This window comes from Cygnus atratus, chromosome 4, assembly GCF_013377495.2.
Source record: "Cygnus atratus isolate AKBS03 ecotype Queensland, Australia chromosome 4, CAtr_DNAZoo_HiC_assembly, whole genome shotgun sequence".
NCBI classification, from domain to species: domain Eukaryota; kingdom Metazoa; phylum Chordata; class Aves; order Anseriformes; family Anatidae; genus Cygnus; species Cygnus atratus.
In genome coordinates this window covers 46,302,645-46,325,905 of record NC_066365.1, presented here as the reverse complement: position 1 = coordinate 46,325,905, position 23,261 = coordinate 46,302,645, and the positions used below count along the sequence as shown (strand labels likewise).

The window sequence follows — 23,261 nt, the reverse complement described above, 5'->3', positions numbered from 1 at the left end:
TCCACTGAATTGCCTAGTGTACTTGGGAATAATCATTTATGTATCATGTGAATGTTTTTGTTTTTTCTTTAATTTGGTGTTACTGACATCTGGCAACAGTGTTTTTGACAATGACAAGATTGTCTAAAGGCTCCTTCCGCTAGAAGAAAGCGTGATTTTCTTTGAAGAAGCTTTTTTTTTTTTTTTTTTCCAAAAGCTGTAGCTGAGTAATGGTTAGGGATTGTGAAGACGCTCGGAGCTTATCGGCTCTGCTGATTTTACACCAGCTCCATGCGTTCTTTGCTGGTGCTGATAAAAGCTGTGTCTGTAGTTGTTGGGTTACTGCTCAGCTGGGCCTTCTGAATGGTTACCTGCAGAGTCATACAGTAAATGTCTGACTTGCCCAGTGCTCTGGGTGTTATCCAGGAGCTTGTGTGAGGACTTGCTTATGTATCTTACTTGGACGGCCTCTTATTTTCATTGTTTTAAGGTTTGCCAGAGTGCCATCAAACACCTGTTGAAGCCAATTCTGTACAGACACTATCAAGGTGCATGTTATTAGCTGACTTGCTCACTTGCACATCCTGCTTTGGGTGCACTTAACTAGAGGCTAGGAGAATTTCATTGCTGTGCAGGGGCAAAGCATTAAGCCTTGGGAGTTGGTCTTGGGCTATTTAAATGTTTGGTTAGAGAGGAGACAGCACAATTAAGCGTTCTGCTTGCTGTTTAAAATTAATTATCCTTTACTGGCTTCCGGATTTGCTTGTGTTGCCTTAGTGGCTTTTTTCCTTTGATCCAATTGTCTCTGAACATGAAGCTCTTTAAGAAGAGTCATGAGTGTTGTCTAGGCAAGTTTCTCTTCTGTGATGTGTGATTCTTACCTGAAAAATATTTAATTCCACATATCTGAGCTGTATTTGGAGGATGGCTTCTCAGCTACGCTGGCCCTAATAGAGGGGTATGGATGAAAACCACAGTTGACTTGATATAGACTTGACTTTACACCCTGTTTCCTTGATGCTGTAGTTCCCAAGAAGCAGGGAGCATTGCACACTGCTCCAGTTGTGTCCAGTCGGTAGCAGAGGCTGGGAGCAAGTGCAGTTCTGGTGAGCTCTGCAGCTGCAGACCTGCTCCATGCAGGAGAGGTGCCCAGGGACCTGCTGGCTTGTGTCTTGCTTGGTCTGGCTGCTGGGATTGAGCACTAAGTGCTGCTTGCAGACTGGTGTGTGGATGGGGTGTAGGAAAAGGATATGGGGACAGATAGCTCTGAGAAGAACTTGGAAAAGCAGGCATGAGTGTCTTAAATGATTTTTCTGTGGTGTTTTTACCTTTTCTTTTTCTCCCAGCTGAATTTGTTTTCTTTGTTTTCTAGTCCAGACAGTCCTGTGGTGGTGTGAAGCAAAGCACTAAGCAGAAGGTATGCTCAAACTTTTTAAACAGTTGATTTGTTTTGTTTCCCCTATAAAGCATTTGGGTGCCTTTGTGTGTGATCTCATGTTGTACTTGGAGAACGTTTCTGTGTTTTCCGTGGATCCATTTCTGTGCTGTACAAAAATCTGAATATACTGTGGAGAGCTATTTGGGCCAAATGGACTTCTTAAAGGTAGGTAGTAGGCTTCCTTGGACCTATAATTTCTTTCAGTCTCGAGGGATTTTGGGGAGGGGGGGGGCAGGGTGGTGGTTGTGTAAATTGTTTGCCTTTTAACCTTGTCCACCGACAGTACAATGTTTGGAAACTTACTTAGCAAAACCCAGTGTCAGAGATGCCCCTTGCTATATCTTGAATGGCGGAAGTACTAAGGTGAGCAGGTGGAGTATTCAGTCTTCCTGCTAGATCATGTGCATAAAAGAACAATCAGGTCCAAAAAGCTAGAGGGACTTGTTTTCAATTACCATCTGCTCCCTAGGATTTTAACTCATAACCAGGAGTTATTTCCAGTTTTGCAGAGCTTGTCCTAAAGGTGCTTGGCACCTTATTGAGATGGATTTGCTTTTACCAGGCCTGACGAGCTTTTTTAAATATGCGCTTTGTAACTATACTTTTTTAACGGTTTTAAACCAATTTTTTTCTGGTTGTGGTTGTTAAAACAATTGTTGCCCTTATTGTTGTGATGAAGTGTGTGTTTGCACTCTAATAGTGTGCCAAGTCCTCAGGTAGTGTAGGAGAGCCATCATGTTGAATGCTTCATAGTGAAAAGTAGCTTAAGGTTAAATGAAAGAGCGAAAATTTGAGCTATTTTGGATGAGATTGGTGGTAAAAGCAAATGACAAGTACTATGCCAGTTTAAGAGGGAGAACTAAGACCTGAATGACTTGTTTGCTTTACTGTATTTTTGGCCTATAATAATTGAGTCTGTACCCCTTAAGGTTTAAGATCTTGTTTGAAGAAAGTGCTGTGGTATAGCTGGGCCTGTTAACATTCTCCTATCTTCTGTTGCCATCAGGCTGTAAAGTGACATATTCAGGATAGAGATAGGTATAGTGGAAGTCCCCAGTATATTCTGGACATTAAACTTCAATGGTTGTTTTTTGTTTGTCTTGGTACTTGCATTTTGTTGCTTGTATAAAACTGGAATCAATTGGATTTTTGTCTGTTTTGATGCCCACAGTCAGTAGAACTTGGTTGCTTTTCAGATGTTTGCAGAGGGACTTAGTAGTACTTACTTGAGTTCAAGTCTAGGTTTACTGTTTGGTTTTGGTTCAAGACTTTGCAAAAGCTCTTACCTAAGGCTTTGCAAGCTATAAGGAAAGCTGAGGAGCAGGATAACTAAAGTGGAGGGACCTTTATCTCTGGTCTTTGTTTCCTATTGTGACTAAATCTTGACCAAATGCATTTTGGCCATATACAGAAAGCTTTAACTGATGTAATCTGAACTTTTTGTTAACCGACCCTAGTATTTCTAGTACGTATGTCTGTGGAACTAGTGCAGAACCAATTTCATTACCGGTTTTAAGTTCTGATGTAGTAAGATAAATTAGTTTTCATATTTAATTGTTTACATTGATGTGAATCAGACCGGATAGGGGCCTTAATAATTCTGTTGGTTTGTATGTATCTTGTAATCCTTTCTGGCCCCGACTTTATGTCAAGTGTTCAAACCTTTGATCTGCTGAAAAACCATGCATATGCAGAGGGGAAACACTATTTTCAGGATAAACTCACAAATTAACTGTTAAAGCTAACTCCTGAATCTGTTTTAAGTCATATGCCTTCATTTTCCTGTATTCATATTCCATTTTGGTAGTTCTCTCCAGATGTTGCACTGAACAAGGATGTTGTACCAGTGTGCATCTGTGGAAAAAGGTGGTTTTTCGTTTGTCACTGTGTAGTATTATACCTCTCGCTGGTGCAAAAAGGACAAGGCTATTTTAGAGCTGAGTAGTCATGCCTTATGTGAATTAGACAACAGCTCTTTGCCTCCCCTTGCTTGGTGGGGACTCAGGCTATGAAATTAGTCACTTCTGTGCTGCCCATAGCCTTGTGTTTCTGCAAATTTCTTCTGGTAGCTGAGCAGGCTGCTTTGAAACACTTCTGCTGAAGGTATACAAACGAAGTTCAGAATATGCTAGAAAATTGGTAGTTCTTGAGTGACCTAATGCTTTCTCTGACTGCCTACTGACCTGGATGCATGTATTAATAAGTTATCATTTGAACAGTAATGATATTTTGGGTTTAAATCATTGTTGTGGTTTAACCCGGCTGGCAGCCAAACACCACACAGCCGTTCGCTCACCCTCCCCCCTCCCTCTCCGGGATGGGGGAGAGAAACAGGAAAGTGAAGCCTGTGAGTTGAGATAACGACAGTTTATTAAGACAGGAAAATTAATAACAATAATAATAATAATAGTAATAATGTGTACAAAATAAGTGATGCACAATGCAATTGCTCACCACCCGTTGACCGATGCCCAGCCTATCCCCGAGCAGCCGGCCCCCCCACCCCGGCTAGCCACCCCTATATATTGTTCAGCATGACGTCAGATGGTATGGAATACCCCTTTGGCCAGTTTGGGTCAGCTGTCCTGGGTCTGTCCCCTCCCAGCTCCTGCTGCACCCCCAGCCTGCTCGCTAGCAGGACAGAGCGAGAAGCTGAAAAGTCCTTGGCTTGGTGTAAGCATTGCTCTACAACAATTAAAACATCAGCATGTTATCAGCGCTCTTCTCATCCTAATCCAAAACATAACACCCTGCCAGCTACTAGGAGGAAAATTAACTCTGTCCTACCTGAAACCAGGACAATCATGCAGTAACAAGCTGATCTAAACTTTTTTTTCAAATGGTTTTGATTTGAAAATCACGTAGTTCACTACCCTAAAACCACTTGGTGTTTGCTGGTGTTGTAAAGACTAGATCTGATTTTGTATCTGTTTTGTTAGACCAGTCTGAACCATTCGTTTTACTAAATGGTCTCACTGAGTTTGCAGCTAAATGAGGATGGTAGTGTCAGACCTTGTGTCACTGAAAGAAACGTGCATCTGTGATGCCAAGGCAGTCACAAAACTCCAGAGCCATTAAGGTCACTGAAAGGATTCCAATGACTTGAGCAGAAATTGAATGAGATCTTTCAAACAGGCCTAGGGCTACATTTTTAGGAGACCTTGCACTGATGGTTTTTGTGGATAATTGGCAATTTTGCCTACACTCGCAAATCTGAGCGGGGCTGTATGCAAATGGAGCTTTCACACTTGGCCCTTGTAGTTAGTAATTACTGGGTGATACATGTAAATCTGGGAGCTGATGGAGAACTGAACTGATGTTTTCCCATTTTATGTGCTTTTTCATTTTCTTTCTACTTCAAGGAAATTATTATCTTTTGACATGGGTGGCTGGGAACTGTTTAGAGTGCAGTATCAAGCAGGAAGGTTGAAGATAGGAAATGAGTGGCAGGTGTAAGCCTGTCCTTAAGCTGCTCAAAAATCACAACTGAAAAGTGCCCTAGTGGCACACATGGAGTTCTTTGCAATTGCCTACAAACAACAATTACTAAAACTGAAAGCTTTGAGTGGTCTAATACCGAGCTGAGGTTAAAAAGCTGTCACTTCCCTGAGGCTTTCCCTTCAGGGTATTAAGGATCATGTGCAGGGGAAGAGACTGCATGTGGTCAGTGTGCCAGGGACAACAGAACAGCTGGAGTCAGACATGGTTAGTGCTGGTAGTCTGTCAGGTAGATATCAGGGGAGGGAGGAAGTGGTAGAATGTGAATTATTACTGACACCTGGTATTTTTCTTGTCATCCTGATGAGTTTCTCAAGTTAAATTTCAGGATGCTATCCCTACTATCACCCTTTGTTTTGTTTCTGTAGTTTCTGTACTGTCTCCTTAAGCTTTCTGCTAATTCTGGGTTTTCCTCAATCCCTAGCCCACTAACCTTGTTACCTTTGTTCTTTTCAAACACTGCACTTGCTGGTCCCTCTTATGCTTTGCTGCCTCATGCAAATGTAATGAGCTGTGGTAGTGAGCTGTGGTGTTGGAGTGCTCCCACTGCAGACTCCCCAGATGCTTCATTATTTGCTTATAATGCTAGCATGCCTGCAGGGTTTGGTTGAAAAGGCTGTGGGGAAGTAAGCTTGACAAGGCAGAGAAGTTGGTAACCTTTTCCCTTTTTTCCTTTGCATTAGTGCAGCATTAGCCATTTTATCAAGTGATGCCAGCTCACCAGTGAGATTGGTAGTGCCTGCACAACTGGCTTACATTTCTTCTTTGGTCTGCTGCTAATAGCAGTGGGTAGTGTTAGGCCAAATAGATCTTAACTCCAGTCGGAGGTGTAGGGCAGAAACGTGATGAGACATTTTGTTGTGAGAAAAGGAATGTTCACGTGTGTGTGCTCATATCCTGCTTAGGGGAGAAACGTGACCCTGGAGTGATATTTTCTCCTGTTGTGAGAGAAGGAACACCTGCATGTAGAGGATGGACGCTGAGTGCAGGAGAGTGGAGGGGGGCTTGAGGTAACAGCGAAGGGTACAGGAAGCAGCTTAGTTAGCTTGAACCAGGAAAAGAAGCCAAAGCCTTCAAGAAATAAGCTTTTGGCTGATGAAACTAGTGGCAGAACACAAAGTGTGCGTGTTAGCTACCTGGGCTAGCAAGGATGTTCATCATGGGGACTTCAACTTCCCAGACATATCCTGGAAGCACAACACAGCCCAGAGAAAGCAGTATAAGAGGTTTCTGGAGAGCGTGGAAGATAGCTTCCTGACGCAGCTGGTTAGAGAGCCTACCAGGGGAGGTGCCCTGCTAGACTTTCTGTTCACAAACAGTGACGGACTGGTGGGAGATGTGGTGGTCAAGAGCTGTCTTGGACAGAGTGACCACGAAATGGTTCAGTTCTCTATTCTTGGCGAAGTCAGGAAGGGGGCCAGTAAAACCGCTGTCTTGGACTTCCGGAGGGCTGACTTTGAGCTGTTCAGGACACTGGTTGGCAGAGTCCCTTGGGAGGAGGTTCTGAAGGGCAGAGGAGTCCAGGAAGGCTGGGCACTCTTCAAGAAGGAAATCTTAATGGCTCAGGAGCAGTCTGTCCCCACGTGCCCAAAGACGAGCTGGCGCGGAACTAGACCGGCCTGGCTGAACAGAGAGTTGTGGCTCGAGCTTAGGAGAAAAACGAGGGTTTATAATCTTTGGCAAAGAGGGCGGGCTACTCAAGAGGACTATAAGGATGTTGCAAGGCTGTGCAGGGACAAAATTAGAAAGGCCAAAGCTCATCTGGAGCTCAATCTGGCTACTGCCGTTAAAGATAACAAAAAAAGTTTTTACAAATACATCAACACAAAAAGGAGGACTAAGGAGAATCTCCATCCTTTACTGGATGCAGGAGGAAACTTAGTTACAAAAGATGAGGAAAAGGCTGAGGTACTCAATGCCTTCTTTGCCTAAGTCTTTAGCAGCAAGACCAGTTGTTCTCTGGATACCCGGTACCCTGAGCTGGTGGAAGGGGATGGGGAACAGGATGTGGCCCTCACTATCCACGAGGAAATGGTTGGCGACCTGCTACAGCACTTGGATGTAAGCCGGATGGGATCCACCCGAGGGTACTGAGCGAACTGGCGGAGGAGCTGGCCAAGCCGCTTTCCATCATTTATCGGCAGTCCTGGCTATCAGGAGAGGTCCCAGTCGACTGGCGGCTAGCAAATGTGACGCCCATCTACAAGAAGGGCCGGAGGGTAGACCCAGGGAACTATAGGCCTGTTAGTTTGACATCAGTGCCAGGGAAGCTCATGGAGCAGATTATCTTGAGTGTCATCACGTGGCACTTGCAGGGCAAGCAGGTGATCAGGCCCATTCAGCATGGGTTTATGAAAGGCAGGTCCTGCTTGACGAACCTGATCTCCTTCTGTGACCAAGTGACGCGCTTGGTGGATGAGGGGAAGGCTGTGGATATGATCTACCTTGACTTCAGTAAGGCTTTTGACACCGTTCCCCACAACATTCTCCTCAAGAAACTGGCTGCTCGTGGCTTGGACTGGCGTACGCTTCGTTGGGTTAAAAACTGGCTGGATAGCCGGGCCCAAAGAGTTGTGGTGAATGGAGTCAAATCCAGTTGGAGGCCGGTTACTAGTGGAGTCCCCCAGGGCTCAGTGCTGGGGCCAGTCCTCTTCAATATCTTTATCGATGATCTGGACGAGGGGATTGAGTGCACCCTCAGTAAGTTTGCAGATGACACCAAGTTAGGTGTATGTGTCGATCTGCTTGAGGGAAGGAAGGCTCTGCAGGAGGATCTGGATAGGCTGGACCAATGGGCTGAGGTCAACTGTATGAAGTTCAACAAGGCCAAGTGCCGGGTCCTGCACCTGGGGCACAACAACCCCAAGCAGCGCTACAGGCTGGGAGATGAGTGGTTGGAAAGCTGCCTGGCCGAGAAGGACCTGGGAGTCTTGGTTGATAGTCGGCTGAATATGAGCCAGCAGTGTGCTCAGGTGGCCAAGAAGGCCAACAGCATCCTGGCTTGTATAAGAGGCAGTGTGGCCAGCGGGTCTAGGGAAGTGATTGTCCCCCTGTACTCTGCTCTGGTGAGGCCGCACCTTGAGTACTGTGTTCAGTTTTGGGCCCCTCGCTACAAGAAGGACATGGAGGTGCTCGAGAGAGTCCAGAGAAGGGCAACGAAGCTGGTGTCGGGTCTAGAGAACAAGTCTTACGAGGAGCAGCTGAGGGAGCTGGGGTTGTTTAGCCTGGAGAAGAGGAGGCTCAGGGGAGACCTTATCACTCTCTACAGTTACCTTAAAAGGAGGCTGTAGCGAGGTGGGGGTTGGTCTATTCTCCCACGTGCCTGGTGACAGGACGAGGGGGAATGGGCTAAAGTTGCGCCAGGGGAGGTTTAGGTTGGATATTAGGAAGAACTTCTTTACCGAAAGGGTTGTTAGGCATTGGAATGGGCTGCCCAGGGAAGTGGCTGAGTCGCCATCCCTGGAGGTCTTTAAAAGATGTTTAGATGTAGTCCTTAGTGATATGGTTTAGTAGAGGTCTTGTTAGTGTTGGGTCAGAGGCTGGACTAGATGATCTTGAAGGTCTCTTCCAACCTAGACGATTCTGTGATCTTCGTGCCAAGCAGGTACTTGGGCCTGACCAGTGCTGGAGAGGCTCTCACATCGCTGGACGGGTAAGTTCACTGCCAAGCATCGGTGGGCTTACCTGAGGTGCAGCACCAGCACAGCAGTTGCCTCACGTAGCTGTGTGGCAGGGCATTAAGCTTTCCAGCTGGAAAACTAAGCTGCCTTCTGACAGACTTGATAGCAGAAGCTAAAATCCTTGTCCTCTTTAATTTGTTCTTTAAGTTGTAGAGAAATGACATCAGTCAAAACTTACTGAGATGACTTTGTCACCGCAGCTGCTCTTCCCCATGTGCTTCCACTATCCTTTAATGATAAAAGGAGCATACAAATCTGTGTGTAGAGATGGCTGGCGGGATGGCAGGTAATGTGGCCTCTAGGGGTCTGCTTTCATTATGCCTATGTAATTATGACTGGCTAAGTGTCTGCAAGCAAGCACGCACATATAGAATTAGTAAAGCTCAGTGATTGTTCTAATGGAAACAGTGATGCGTACCAACTCTGGAAGGTGTGCTCTGTTCTCTAGATGAACTGCCCCTCAGCGTTTCTTCCCCTTGGGCTGTGCTGTGGGAACTGGGCCTCTGAGAGAGGAACTAGGAGGCTGTGTGCGTCTGTCAGTGGAATTGCATGCATGGTTGGCTGTCTGGCTGCCATGCATGAGAAGTAACGTGGTTATCTGTCTTGAAATAATGTGGTTAACATTCTCTGTGGAGCATGATAGCATGCAAGGCTGAAGGATCTTAAGTGCTGCAAATCCTGTCGTTAGGAAGTTGCGTTCACCAGTGTGCCTTGGGCTGGCCTCGTTTGCTCGGTGCTGGAACTGCTGCTGTCTGTTGTGTGTGCTTGCTTTACCCAGCTGTGACTACTGTAGGGGAAACATGAATGTTGTGTAATGGACCCTACAGAGCTATGTCATAATTAGGAATAAATTTTTATGCTAAACTTAAGTGTGTTATGTGGTCTGTCCAGTAAATACACTTGTTTCCTAGGTTGTCTTCCGCACAAAGTTGAACAGATTTTTCTTAGTGTTGTTATTAGCATATTCCAAGTGACTGAACTGACTTTCTCCAGGTGAGTTAACAAGTGGGAGTACGGGATCTTTAAAGCTGGGGAAAGCACTGGAGGTGAGTTGCATCTTCAGAAAAACTGTCCCTATACTTTTGGTTCTGGAAAGACTAAAACTTGAATACTGTACAGGTTTGAGCAGGTTACAATGCTTTGGCGAGGTCACTAAACTTGAGTTAGACTATAAATATCACTTAGTTTTACTCACAGATTTTGTTTCAGATCAGCCTCCTTTCCTTGTGAGAGGTTGGCAGGTGTCTTGTGTGTTTCCTGTGCAGTCTAAACACAAGATCCTGTAGGGAAAGGAGGTACCAGCTACGCTTGAACTTGTAAAAGCCTTTTAGTGTTCAGGGCTGTGCCCTCTACTCCTAGGTAAAAACTATTCCTCTAAGTCCTTATCAACACTGCTTGGCCAGAAGTAAGGCTTTTTTTCCAAGCAAAGGACACTTTGCTAGTGTTGATGGAAAGCCCAGTTCAATTCTGTTGCTTAAAGTTAAGTATTGCATATACTGTTAATTAAGGGGTGAGACTCCTTTCAGACTGCTTTAGACATGTGCTTGGTTCAGACAGACCTCCTTGAAATACTGCCTACGTGAGCATTTTGGTAGTATTTAAATGGTTTCCCTTAAATATGTTTATCTGTCTGTGTCTCCAATTAAGTGAACTGCTTCCTGAAAAGGATAAGTGTTCTGATGAAAGCTGTAATTGTTCTAATGAGCTGGATCTTACTTAATTTGCAAGCTCTAATAAGGTATTCTTCAGTGAATAGGTTTGCTGCAAGCCACCTTATTTTGCATCTCCTGGTGAATGCATCAAAAGCAACCACTCTTTATTGCCAGCCTGTTTCCTGAGCATTATTTGGGTGTAGCCTTTGAAGAAACCTGGGGGATCATGCTGGTGCTCCTGGAGCAGTTTATGCTTAGACCCCGCGTGTGATGTCTACTGCTGCCACTGGTGGTGAACGGAGAGGAGTTACCAGCTGCAGCGCTGAAGTGTCCCCTGTCCTTAGGCTTTGATGGAGAAGGCCCGTGGGGGTCTTGAAACAGAAATGGTGTTTTGTAGCAGGTGGGGTTAAGTAGTGGGAGGATCTATCCATCAGTGCTGTAGCTGTGGGACAAACTTGTCAGGTTTTCCTCTTTTTCCAGTGGGCAGTGTAGCTATTGATTTCTTGTCAAGCTGTCACAGCGGCTCTGGTAGCAAATGAGGGCTGTTTCACCAGCATCAGAGCTTAGCTTTTAAGAACCCATCAGATAGTTACTTGAGGCAATCATTACTATTCTGCTTTGGTTTAAAAGATGTGTAATAGCTGGTGATTATGGTAATGACTCTCTGCATCTCTGAACTTGCCCCTTGTGTTCACTTCATCAGCCGCTATTATGCTTTTAATGCAGTCTGTTGGCAATGAGTGTAGGCTGGTAGGCGTCTGAACCTACTGGCCACAGAGGATTAACCGATGAAGAGGAAAGGATGAGGGTTAAAGGGACAGGTGAAAATCTACTGGAAAAAAACTTTAAAGTCATGTAAACTGAAAAAAGTGATTACACTAGCAGTTATCACTGAGCTGCTCACAGCTGAGATAATTTCCTGTCCATTTTTTGGTCCTTTTTATATTTCAGTACGGGGGAGGGGGGAGGTCCATTATGGTTTAAAGCACTGATGCTATTGGAAGTGAAAATTATCGCAGTGAAAATCTTAATTCAGTACTTCTATCATGATAATTTGTTCTACGCAACAGGGTGAAAGCCTCATTAAACTGGCGATACAGGATAAAGCTCTGCTTTTTTTTTTTTTGCTGGAATTTTAGCCCTAAAAATTACACTTTGAATTCATGTGCTTTCCCCTCCCCCCCCAGTGGTTACAGGGTACTTCCTGTTCCTTTTTCCCTATTTATATTTTTCTTAATTGTTACCTCTGGAAATGCAGTACAGAATGAGAACTGATCTGTGAGCTTGACATATGCCTCTGAGTAAAACCTTGCTGTACAGTTAGGCAACCCAACTGGTTGTGATGAGCTATGCAGCTAATGAAGAGATTTTCCTTTCTTCATGTTCTCAGGTGTTAATGTCTTGTTGTGACTTATGAGCAATTTTACCATTTCATACCTAGTGTGTAGCAGTTTTCATGCAATTACTGTTCTGCACTTGAAACATGTCTTAGGAAATAATACATTTGTTAACCTTGCCTTGTGAGTCATGTGTTGAAACCTTTTAATGTGGCAGGAACATTCATCTGTTTGTTAACAGGGTAGTTCAAGCTGTTTGGCTGAATTTGTAGGTAGCTGTAGCTGCAGCAGCAGTAATTGTCTTGGGCTTAAAAACCCATTATGTTAGGTTCTGCGCAGTGCCAGTTTCTTTTACTGTAGTACATTGGGAAAAACAGTTACAGATAAAGGGTAAAAATGCTGGGAGGTTGAGATGAAATGGAATTGTTTTTTCTACTCATACAGAAATGGGTAGCAGAGATAAGGCTAAGGTGGTTTTTAATCCAAGCAAAATGCTTTAAGGAGGGCCTCTGCTTTCTTGATGTGTGAGGAAGTGTATAAATATCGAATTTGGGTCCTTCCTAGGAGCTGAAAACTGAACCCAAGTCTCTGAGAATATTCTTGGTGACTAAATGAGTTAACGCTAATTAACTGCTTTTATTGCTGTAACTAACAGGATAGTGTGGTGCGATTGCTTTTTCTTGTGTATGACTTGGGTCATAAATACCCTGCATGTGTTCAAGTTGCTAGTTAAAACAGGTTCTGAGGCTACCTTACATGTTCCAATAGCCCACGCTAAACCTCAGGCAGAGCAGAGGAGCTATTAGTGGGAGAGGGAATGGATAATGTGAGTTCAGAGAAGAAAAACTCACTACAAAGACTTCTGTATAATTACCACTGTTGCCGAATGTAATCTAACTGATGCAATAAAAATGAAAATGTAGTGTGGAAGAACTTGAACATGACTTTTTATGTGCAATGAGGGCAGGTGGCTACACAAAAGGGGCTGATTCTGAAAGTGCCAAGACCTGCAGCTCCTGTCACCTTCAGGTGTTTCCCTAGCAGATGACAGCCTAACATCTGAATGTCTTTGAGCCCTTTGAGAGGTTCTTAACTGAGTATGCTCAAACACTGAAGATGGCTTTCTGGTGGATAGAATTGGGTTGGTTTTGCAAGTGGCAGCTGAAGGGCATTATAGGATGCTTATATCAATCCACTGAAACATTTTGCTTGAGTTAATCATAAATTTCTTTTCCAAATCTCAAGAGCACACCTGTGATTTCTCATGACCCGAGCCACCTGCCTGCTTTCCTTAAGAAATTGGTGTGGATGCGGGGATGTTATAAATGGGGAAACTGTAGGCTCTTGGGAATCTGTGACTTCTGGCATTTTTGTGGTACTCAGTCTTGTTGCTCATACCTGTGTGTGAGGGCTGATTGTGCTATGACCTGCTAGAGAATCCTTTCCTGACATGAACAGCTGGAATCAGGGAGGGGCTGATTCTTAGCTGGTAGGCTAGTTTCTTAAATAAAACCTAGTCCTGGTTGTGATGAGGTTTTGTCTAGTCCTAGAAGCTTTCCAGTTGATGGTTGACTAACAGCAGCAGGGAAGCAGTCCTGCAGTTTTGGAAGGTAAGTTTCTTCAGGCAGGAAGAAGATAAGAGGTTAAGTCCAAGGCTGAGGAAATTCAGGTTAAGTGAAGGTGTGGCTGTGCTGGAAAGATGTCACTGATTGTCATTTGGGACAGTGTGTATTGTGGAGAATGAGGTGGCATTTAGGCTGCAGAAATGTATTTCAACTGCATAGCCATGCTTGACCCTGTAGTTACTTGTGTAGTGCTAGATCTTGTTTTTACAAGAGTAAGCCCAGTTGTCTAATATATTGTAGTTACTTTGGAGGGTAAAAGAGTTTTGATTTTTAGGATGAGAAACAATGGAAGAGAAGACTTGTTGAACTACTTTTCCTTTTAAACTCATATTAACAAGTAAAAGATTTAAAAGGTCACTAATTTGTTCAGTATATGTAATTGGACTTCCATGTGAAATTCCCTCCCCTTTGACTTGTCTTGCTAAGAGTACTTACTCTTGCTAAGAGTATTTTCAGAGGAAACCTTCAGGGCTTCCTCTGAGGCTGGATACAGTCCATAGGGCTCTAACCCTGTCACTTAACAGACAGAAGTATGTATCTTTCTGCTCCTGTGCATTTCAGTAGAAGAAACCCCAGTAATATATGAAACCTAATGTTTTTCTTAGCCAAAAAACTTGTTCTAAGTTTTGGAACCTATTTTTATAAATGTTTTTTTTCTGTTGGCTTCTTAATGTTTATCTGAAAATGTTTTGGATCACGTGTGAATTTCAGTTAAAGTCTGAGTTGTCTAGCTTCAGGTGCTTTGTAACAGAACATCTCTGCTTCATGCTGTACGCTGGGTCATACGGGGGATTCAGCTTCAGTGGCAGTAAATCTCTCAAGGCACCAGTTCCCGTCAATGTGGGTGAAACTACTGTGAACAAGCACTGAGGATTGTTACATTCCATGCTTGACTAATATGCTGAACAGCCTTCAGGCATATAGTAGGCTGAAAGTGTTTAGTGCTCATTTCTCCAGCCTTTTTGAGGAAATGCTTGCCTAGAGTTGAAATGCTGAACATGTTTAAGAAAAAAAATGTATCAACTGATTCCAGTTTGAGAGCCTAATTTTGCCTTGAACTCCTAAGTTTTTAGGTCATCTCACTGGTAAATATTATGCCTTTATTGGGTGAGCTATTAGATACACTTTGCGTTAAATGAGGATAAGTAGTTTTCTTTGCCCTGTTTTGCATTTTATCCCAACAGCTTTTCCCTTAATTGTGCTGCAAACCTTCATTATCTAAATAGGATGCAGATGATGGTCATTAGACTGGAGGGTTGATCCTGCTGGCACAGTTAACAGTTTCTGCACTTGGGCACAGGAAAACATAAATTATCAGCTACATATGGGTTAGTATTTTAGATTATTTCTGTATATTTTATTGCTGGGTTGGTGTTGGTACCATTTGTTCTGGAAATAAAACTGATTAGAGACTCAAATAGGGCTTGATGAAGGAAAAGAACTAATGTATTTCTAGCAGGTCAGTGCTCATTCTTGATGTAATGTTCCATTTATAAGATGAGAATGTTATTGAAAGCATTGCTGTGCCCAAGCCCAAGTTGGTGGGCACCAGGTTATGGTGGTTGTTAGTACTTCAGGAATACTGTGCATCATGTGCTTAGATGCCCAAGTGCTTCTTGCTGTGCTGTGCAGAAGTGATTCATAGTGACAAGGAGATAAAATGAGGTCCTGGTACGTGAACATGAATTTCTTGCCAAAAGTATCGATGGTTTGTTGAAAGTTAATGGCCCTTCTGCAAGTGGATGGAGGGTGGTGCATGAAGCATGGGTGTCTTCTGATTGACCCCTCACTTAGGAGTGTCTTTTTGAGCCTGACACCCCTCCAGGAATGCCTTGTCTGTTACAGGAGGAGGGAAAACTTACCAGAACAGCTGAAACTGACCATTGCAGAGAGCTGTGCAAGGGACGACATTTACATTTGATTTGTAAAAGTTTTGCTGGACTGTACTTAAAGTGCTTTTGTGCATAGATACTGTGATTACTGTGAAAAAAAAATGGACCATTTAGGGTTCCATTGGGTCTTCCTACTTGTGGTTAACTCCTACTGGAACTTTGAGTGTGCCCTTTAACAGAACTTCAAGCCCAGAATATTGTATCATGTAAAACAACTGCATACATTACAGCACATGTTCCACAACTTAACACTAGAGAAACTTTTTTATTCCATGTCACCTAGCCGAAGGACTAGAAGAACCTAAGGGTAGCATGCACGTCTTGATACCGAGGCAAACTGTTTTACTATACAGTAGTGATTTGTTTTAATGTTTAGAGCCGTTTTGTTAAAAGAAAGGTGTTTTGTTAATCCCCCAGAAAATACAACAGTAGTTGTCCAGACTAACGCATCTTATGTCCTTTATTTTTCAGACTGTGCTTTTCAGGACATTGGCCAAGGAGAAGTCCTTAACTGCCCACAAACAGGTAAGCTAACCTTCCATTGTGCACGTCTTTTTAATATATTAAGAAAACGGTGGCAACTACGTGCCTGGGTGCTCCTAAGACCAAGCAGCCTCTGCAAGTAAGTAGTGTAATGCGGCAGGGAACTTGATAACCTGTGATTGAAACAGAGATGAACACCCTTTGATTTTGCCTTCAGTTTCTGGGGTAAAGTTTTTGGCATGTTGCTTCCTGTTCTGACTTTGAGCACAGGTGATTATGGGAAATGTTGCTGCCAAGCTGTTCAGATAGCTTAATGTTACTTTTATTTGAACTTTTTAATATATTGCTTTTAATACACATCAGGAGGGATGGAAAGTTAAAAGGGGTAGAAGGAACCATTATGGATTAGGGATTTGGAATAGAATTCATCTGAGAAAAAAATTCGGTTTTGAATCACCCTAGCCATTGTGAGCCTGTGTCCAGCTTCAGTAAATAGGGTTGCTGCGCTGTGGCTTAGCACTCTATGGAAACAATCCTGTATTGCTTCTGGGTCTTTTTTTTTTTTTTAATCTTAAATGGGCTAGCTTGATCTTTGGCTTGATGTAAGGCTTAACTTAATGTAATGCCAATTGCAGGGAAAACAGCTTAGATTTGTATTTCTGAAAGACTTCAGGTTTAATCTTTTAAATGTATGTAGAGGTTAATTATAAGAGGGGAAAAAAATAGAGGAAAGGAGTTCCAACAGCGTGTTCTTTTATGTGATGTAGACGTGATTGACATCACAGGACTGTAAGAAGCTTCTGTGCCATTGGTCTACATACTTAAATATCTGGGGGAGACTTTCTTCATATAAGGATTGTTCTTGGCCATCATCTTGCTTGAGTCAATAACTCAACTGTGGCTTCGGAGGATTTTTTTTTTTGTTCGCAAGGAAAGGATCTAAATGCATTCCTTCTTTATAAATACATCAAATAGGAGACCTAGTAAACTACGAATATAGATAACTCTTCTACGCTACAGTCTGACCGTTCTCTGCAGCCTGTTGTGCAGACTGGCAACCACAGGCAGGTTTTATAGTGCCTCTGTCAGCTCGAGGCTGTTGCTGGTTTTGTCTCTGCTTTCCAGTACCTTTGTAGAACATGGCTTTGGTAGTTCTTGCATGTGTAACAGAGTTCATATTGCTTTTTCAAACGTTTATATTTGATGCATCAGGCTTACTCTTCTGAACTTCTTCCTAATTAGCGACTTCGAGAAATTGCAGTTTCTGGATTACTTGGATTTGTGTGGGTTGATTTTCATGTTTTTGTCTTCTAGGTGCACTTGACTTTTTTTCAACCAAAGCAATGAGAAAACTGCCTTTATTTTCTACAGGAAGGCATCAATTTAATTCTGCATTACCTAGGGCTTTTATTTCATATTGCAATATTGAGTTGGCTGCCTTAGAAGTGTGTGAAAGAACTTGGAAGGGCTAATGTTATGGTTCAGGACTAATGTCCAATAGCCTAATGACTGGTTGCGGATCACATTGTGAAGGAAGATCTAGTGCATTCAATTGCAGCATGTGGGAGCAAAGGGCTTAGTGTTATTCAGAATAGAAAGCAAGTCCTGCCCAGTGCAGTGTGGTTTGGGATCATGTTAACACTTTGCTTATTAGCAGGTAGGTGGCACTGTTGAGAAGGCCACAGTCTCTCCAAAAAGCTCCAGTATTAACTGTACCACGTCATTGCTTGTGTCTGAACATGATTCTCTACTGAAAGACAAGACGTTTGACAAAAATTATTTAGCCAAGGTATGTGTGATGTCAGAGAAGCAATCAAAGGCAGACATTGAAATAGTCTGTTTGATCAGAGTGAAGTGGAGAAGCAGAGGTCAAAAAAGATGTAATGGGAAAGGAATGAGAAGAGTAACCCAAATGTAGGTGTGAATTTTTCTCCAAAGGAAAATGGAGCTTCACAGAAACACTGTATTATGAAGTTCTTTATTAGTACAGAGGGGGCTAAGAAATGTTCTAAGGACATACACTGTCAGGGCAGGTAGATCAACTGGATGCAGAAACAAGACTTATCCATGGTATCAAGCAACTTATTTGCCCCTTCTCCCCTCACAGGAAAAAGAACCTTAAAAAGGACACAAGTCACCAAGTGCTTTTTTCAGAGGCTTGAAAGCAAGTTTGAGTTGAGAGGTAAACCTGTGTGCATCTTGAGCCTGAAGAAGCCCAGGGCATCACTCAGTGAGTAGACACTCTTCAGATTACCCTTAGCAGTAGCAGGTGGCAGTTTTCCAGACTTTGTTTCCAACCACAGCTCTATCTCAAGAAGCAGCTGTGGAGTGAAAAACACAGGAAAATAGGTGAGCTAATATAAAGTAATTTATTTTATGAAGGGACATACACATTTCATGCATCTTAGTCATGTACTTGCTAAATAAAACTTGGTAATGCATTCCAAGTACATTATTAACAATCCTTTCACAATCCTTCATCTCTTCAAGAAATTCCTTCTTGTGCTCAGATACCTTGGGAAACTGGCTGCCCGTGGCCTGCGCAGGTATATTCTTCTCTGGGTAAAGAACTGGCTGGAGGGCCATGCCCAGCAGGTAGTGGTTAATGGAGTTAAGTCCAGCTTGCATCCCGTTACAAGTGCTGTCCCCCAGGGGTTGGTACTGGGGCCTATCTTGTTTAGTATCTTTATTGATGACCTAGATGAAGGGATTGAGTGTACCCTTGGTAAGTTTGCAGAAGACACCACATTGGGTGAAATTCTTGTAGGTCCTTTCCAACCTTGTGTTTCTATGATTCTATGAGAGGGGTGGGGGTGAGATCAATAGATGATTTGCAAGCTGAGGATTCCTGTTGGTGATTGGGAAACACAAGTAAGTTTGAGAATGAAGACAGGAAGAACTGGACATGGGATAAGTAAGAATAGTTATGATGCTGCATTTTTGTACTCAAAATAGTAAGTAAAAGTTCACATCTTTACGTCGTGTCAACATGTTTGCTACAACATAACTCCATGGAAGGGGCAAAGGAGAAAAACTCATGGATTTTGTCTGTCTCCATCTCCCTGTTGACAGATAACATATACAGCTGCAACAACAGCATGCCCAGGTTTGCTGGGGATGCTAGCCAGAATGCACTGATTTGTGTGGACTGCTGAGATATTGAAGTGTTTTGCCTTCCCTGACAAGCACTTCTTGTGTTCCTTATACCAGTATTTAATGTCATGATTGCTTACGTGTCGATGAACCTTGCAGAATAGGAGTTCATCTTAGTGCTGTGTGGTTTGGCAAATGGAACCCCAGAGGATTATTTGCTGACTGTGATGAATTGCATTGTAATGAGGATCATAATATCCAGCAGCTGAGCCTTCTGCTGGGGGATGCACAGCATGGGGTCTGAATGCTGCAGTTCTTAGTCAGCCCCCATTGACTTGAGTTTCCAAAGTCAGCAGGAGTGAAGATGTTTTCTGTCCCTGTTTTCTCCCTGTATATTTTTTAGGAAAAAGCACTTGGACTGCATTATAAAGCTCAGCTGTCAGTAACTGGTCCTGTCAAGGTTATAAGTCATATGCATCTTCCCCCTTCTCTGCATTTATTTCCTGGGGAGCAAGAAGGATGGACAGGATATCAACTGTTTCCAGAAACCTGTTACCACTGTTCCTCTTCTTACTCTAGCTACTTAGGACTTGTGATCTTTAGTTTCAGTAACACTAGTAAGGCTAACTTCTGCTACTGAGATGACCAGTGAAATTTGGCGTCATAATTTGACTACGGATAACTTTATTTTTTTTTTTTTTTTACCAGAGGAGCCAGGAAATATCATCTGTCCTATCCCGTAGCCTTGAAGCTGGTGTGTTTTCCTAGTATGTAATATATTTTGGGACTTCGTATAGTTTGTTTTTCTGTGGATGTTTGTGATGACAATATAAAACAGCTTAATAAAAAGGACCTTCTCTGACATGAGTAATAAATGCAAAAATTGTCAGGCATTAGTGCTAAGACATTAATATGAGAATTACATGTTTCTGAGGATTGTCTGCCTTGGGTGGTAAATCTCTTAGCATTTTTAGTGATAGCAATCCTGTAGGATAGAGCCATTTATAATTCTGAGCTGTCCTTTTGGTCTTTTTGTAGATTCTAGAAGATGTGTTTGAGTTTATTGCAATTCATGTGTTGTAGGATTTCCTTAAAAAAAAAAAAAAAAAAAAGGGGGGGGGCAATATACTTTAAAGGAAATGATCAGTGCTGGAGCAAAATCATGCTGCAAGAGATGTTTGTAAGTCTAGGGTAGGAGTGTTATACAATGTGTTAAGCCCTTGGCTCATTCTGTTTAGTAAGCCCTGGTACATGCTGCGGAGGCTTGTTTTCTGCCATCAGGCTGTAATTAGCGTTTAATTCAGCCTTGCATGTTTTGGAAATATGCAAAGGGAAACCTTTTGTTTCCTGTTCTCCTGGCTTCAGTTCTTTAGTGGTTGCCCTTTGTCAATGTTGTTTCCCTGAGACAGCTTAAAAGTCCTTTTGGAACTGAAATTCTTGTTTCAATCTTAACCCTCTATGCTCTGCATTTAGGCCTTTCTCTAGCATTTAAAATGGAAACTTAGGCCCTGTGTGCCAGTCCTGTATGAGCCCACCAAGGGGAGGGCTTGGTTTTCAGTTGTATTTTGAGGGAGGCATGCATAGCATGTTATGGCTGAGATGTGAATCTTCTTGCGGGGGGGGGCGGCTATCAACACAGCTAGGACTCCATCCTACTTGAGTGCTCAATTTTTTAAGTCTGAAACTTAAAAGAAACTGTTGCAAGTTTTCAGTCTTGCTCTCTGTTTCTTCTGAGCCTGAGCTTACATCCTTATGGCTTGTTCTAGGTAGAGGCATGAGGAAAAACCCTGATTGCTTTCCAGATGCTTTTACTTTGATTTCTCAAAATGCTTTATTATGAGTCTGCTGTTGGTATAGCATGTTCCAAGGGTTGAGACTCATTCCACTTCCCGCAAAGCACACAAACTACTGCAAAAGGGCTGAGCTGAGAAACTGAGAATCTCTGCGGAAGGGAGAGTCAAAGGGATGGATTTCCTGAGAGAAGGAACTTCTTACCTAGGTAAACGCAGGAACATCTAGCTGCTCACGCTTCCTTATATCTGAGACAGCTTGTATGCCTTCAGTACAGCTCAGTTGCTTCTGTTTACTGTTCAGAAGAGCTTTGGAAGCTGCCTTAGCAACATTTTCTACCTAGCAGAGCATGCGAGTGGCTTGTACAAACTAGATGATTAAGTATTGTCTTTCAGTCAAAGAAAGCACAACAATTAGAAATGAAGCTGCTGCAGTGGTGTGATGTATGCTGATCAACTGACCTAATTTAGTACCAACACTTTGTTGGGCAAGTTGCCACAGCTGCTTTCCTTCTCAAAACTTTGCAAAATAAAGGAAATCCACTTCTGTTGGCTTCGCTTCCTGTGTTGGATTTAAATTATCTATAAGCTGAAGGTGATGCCTCAGCTGTGCCGTTTAAATCTGTGAGAAAAGTTCTGTTCAACTCTAAAAGCACGAAAGCAGAACGTGGATCCATTTGAAACCGATATCATGAAAACATAGTCAAAGAACGTTGGATTAGTGCTTAACTAGCTGAATGCTGCTGCAGGTTGTAAAGTGATATCCTAGTCTGCTTCAAAATGGCTGTAAAATCAGGTACTATAAAGTGTTTTTCTGTGGCGTTTCAGGATCAAACAGGGCACAAACCAAATAATGAGCCTTGCTCCTAGAGCCCTATCATGTAATTGTTTACACAGACCTGCAAATGAGATGGTATTAAAAAGATAGAGCTTGTATTAGACAGAATTCATCTTTGAGTACAGCAAAAAGAGCACAATCAGGATGAAACTTAAGACCAGCTAAAATGTATTGTTTTGAATATAATAGCTTTTAAGCAACTTTGAAGGATCCCTCTAGCAATAAATGCTTGTTTTGCCCCAGTGCTATTTCCCAAACTGTGGAAAGTAATATTTTTGTATCCCCTCACACTTAAAATGCAATTAAAAAAAAAAAAAAAGATAAGAGGAGTAGTTACAGTTGCCGCATTGTCTCTAATATGCAAAAGGATTATATAGTGAATGTAGTTTTCTGGAGCAGCCTGGAATTCAGCTGTTACTTCAAAAAGCTTGAAGACCTGAGGTTTGCCAGCGTGTTTGACTTGTGACGCCCCCACGTAAAAGTTAGCATTGCAGTGCTCTGCTGGGGACCACAGACAAAGCATTAAGAACAAATCCAAATGTGATTAAAATGCAGTGAAAATAGTGCTTAGGGAGGCATGCGAAGTGTGGGCCAGCCTGGTACTACAGTTCTGTGGGATGTTAAAGCTTGAAGCTGGGCCCCTTCCTCAGGATTGTTTTGATGACTGTCATGTGGATGAGTGGTGGAAAGCCTTAGACCAGGCAGGGGAAATACCGACTGAAGACTTGGATAGAGCAGTAGTTCACAAAGATTTTTTTGGAGGAGGAGCTCGGTTGGGATTTCCTAATCCTGTTGGAATTCCCTGGCTTTCATATTTATCGTATCAGAATACTTGTTGGACAGTAACCTGACATCTCAGTACTGATGACTTAGCTCAGTGTGGTGCTGTACTCTGGATTGTCTAAACTTCATTTTCATCCTTAGTAATCTCTTTCCAAAGGGCTCTAATAATACAGCCTGCGGTAGCGTTGGGTGTCTACTTTCCTTGGGGTGTTGTCAAGTTTTTCTTCCAGTTCCCCCTTTAATCTGGTACCCTTCATGGAAGAGCATAGGGCTGTTTTCTTCTGCTTTTTTTTTTTTTTTTTTTTGCTTTATTCCTGATGCTTGGGCAAGAATTTTCCTAGCTTTACTTGACTAGTTTTCCTGCTTTATGGTGTTATTTAAGCTTTACAGACAAATTGTCTTACTTAGTAAACGCCATTTTCCTTGAAACAGTTTGCTATGGCTCCTGAAGGTCTCCCTTTGTGCAAGTCAGACATGGTTATTACAGTGGTGTTTGTTATTGTAGGGTTCTCAAGATTCAGAACATTACTTTTAAATGGGAGGGTGCTGGGTGTGCACCCTAACTGAGCAAAACTGTCCCTCTAACTTGGAGGGCATGATGAGAAATTGCTTAGCTATTTTTTTTGTAATACTGATCAAATTGTGTAGTTTGTTGTTGTACTATATTTCTTCTTCCTTAATTAAGCTTCTGGTGTATAAAAATATGCCACTTGTTGTGCCATAATTATAGTTTAGAATGGGACTGTCTCCTCGTCTATTTCTTGTGTTTGGTCATGAGGGATGCTTCACTTGTATGTTACTTCTGGATGCTCACAGCAGAATGACCAGTTTCAAGAAATGCTTTTGTGTATTCTGATGATGGAGGTGGTTTTCATGATCTTTCCTGATGAGTGGTAGTAAATCTTGTATGTTTTTAGAGACCACAAACCCTCACTGGCCATAAGAGCTAGAAATGTATTTTAGATCGACTTGCAGTTTGAAGTTCTCTATTAACCTTTTGGTCTTTGCCCTGTTGCAGTGGTACCTAATAATCTGGTTCCAACTCGTGAGGTGAATTTACGTCATTGGGGGCTAGGAAAGTGTGCTGATGTAGCCATACTGTAGATTTTAGAGTATTTGATATTTTTTTCCTGCTAAAAGGGATCCTCTAATGGGAATGTCAGTCCATATTTA

At 42.6% G+C, this 23,261-nt stretch overlaps 1 protein-coding gene across 4 annotated transcripts in view; it reads left to right on the top strand.

The window, feature by feature from the left end:
• The window catches only part of RASGEF1B (RasGEF domain family member 1B), a 157,600-nt gene that overhangs the window by 11,905 nt on the left and 122,434 nt on the right, over positions 1-23,261 (top strand). For 2 of the 4 annotated variants that reach the window (XM_050710596.1, XM_050710598.1), the window contains exons 2-3: positions 1,352-1,396; positions 15,573-15,626. In XM_050710596.1, the coding sequence (XP_050566553.1) occupies positions 1,352-1,396; positions 15,573-15,626 (99 nt within the window). The remainder of the gene's footprint in view (positions 1-1,351; positions 1,397-15,572; positions 15,627-23,261) is intronic. The other 2 variants (XR_007708257.1, XM_050710597.1) reach the window with 1 other exon arrangement.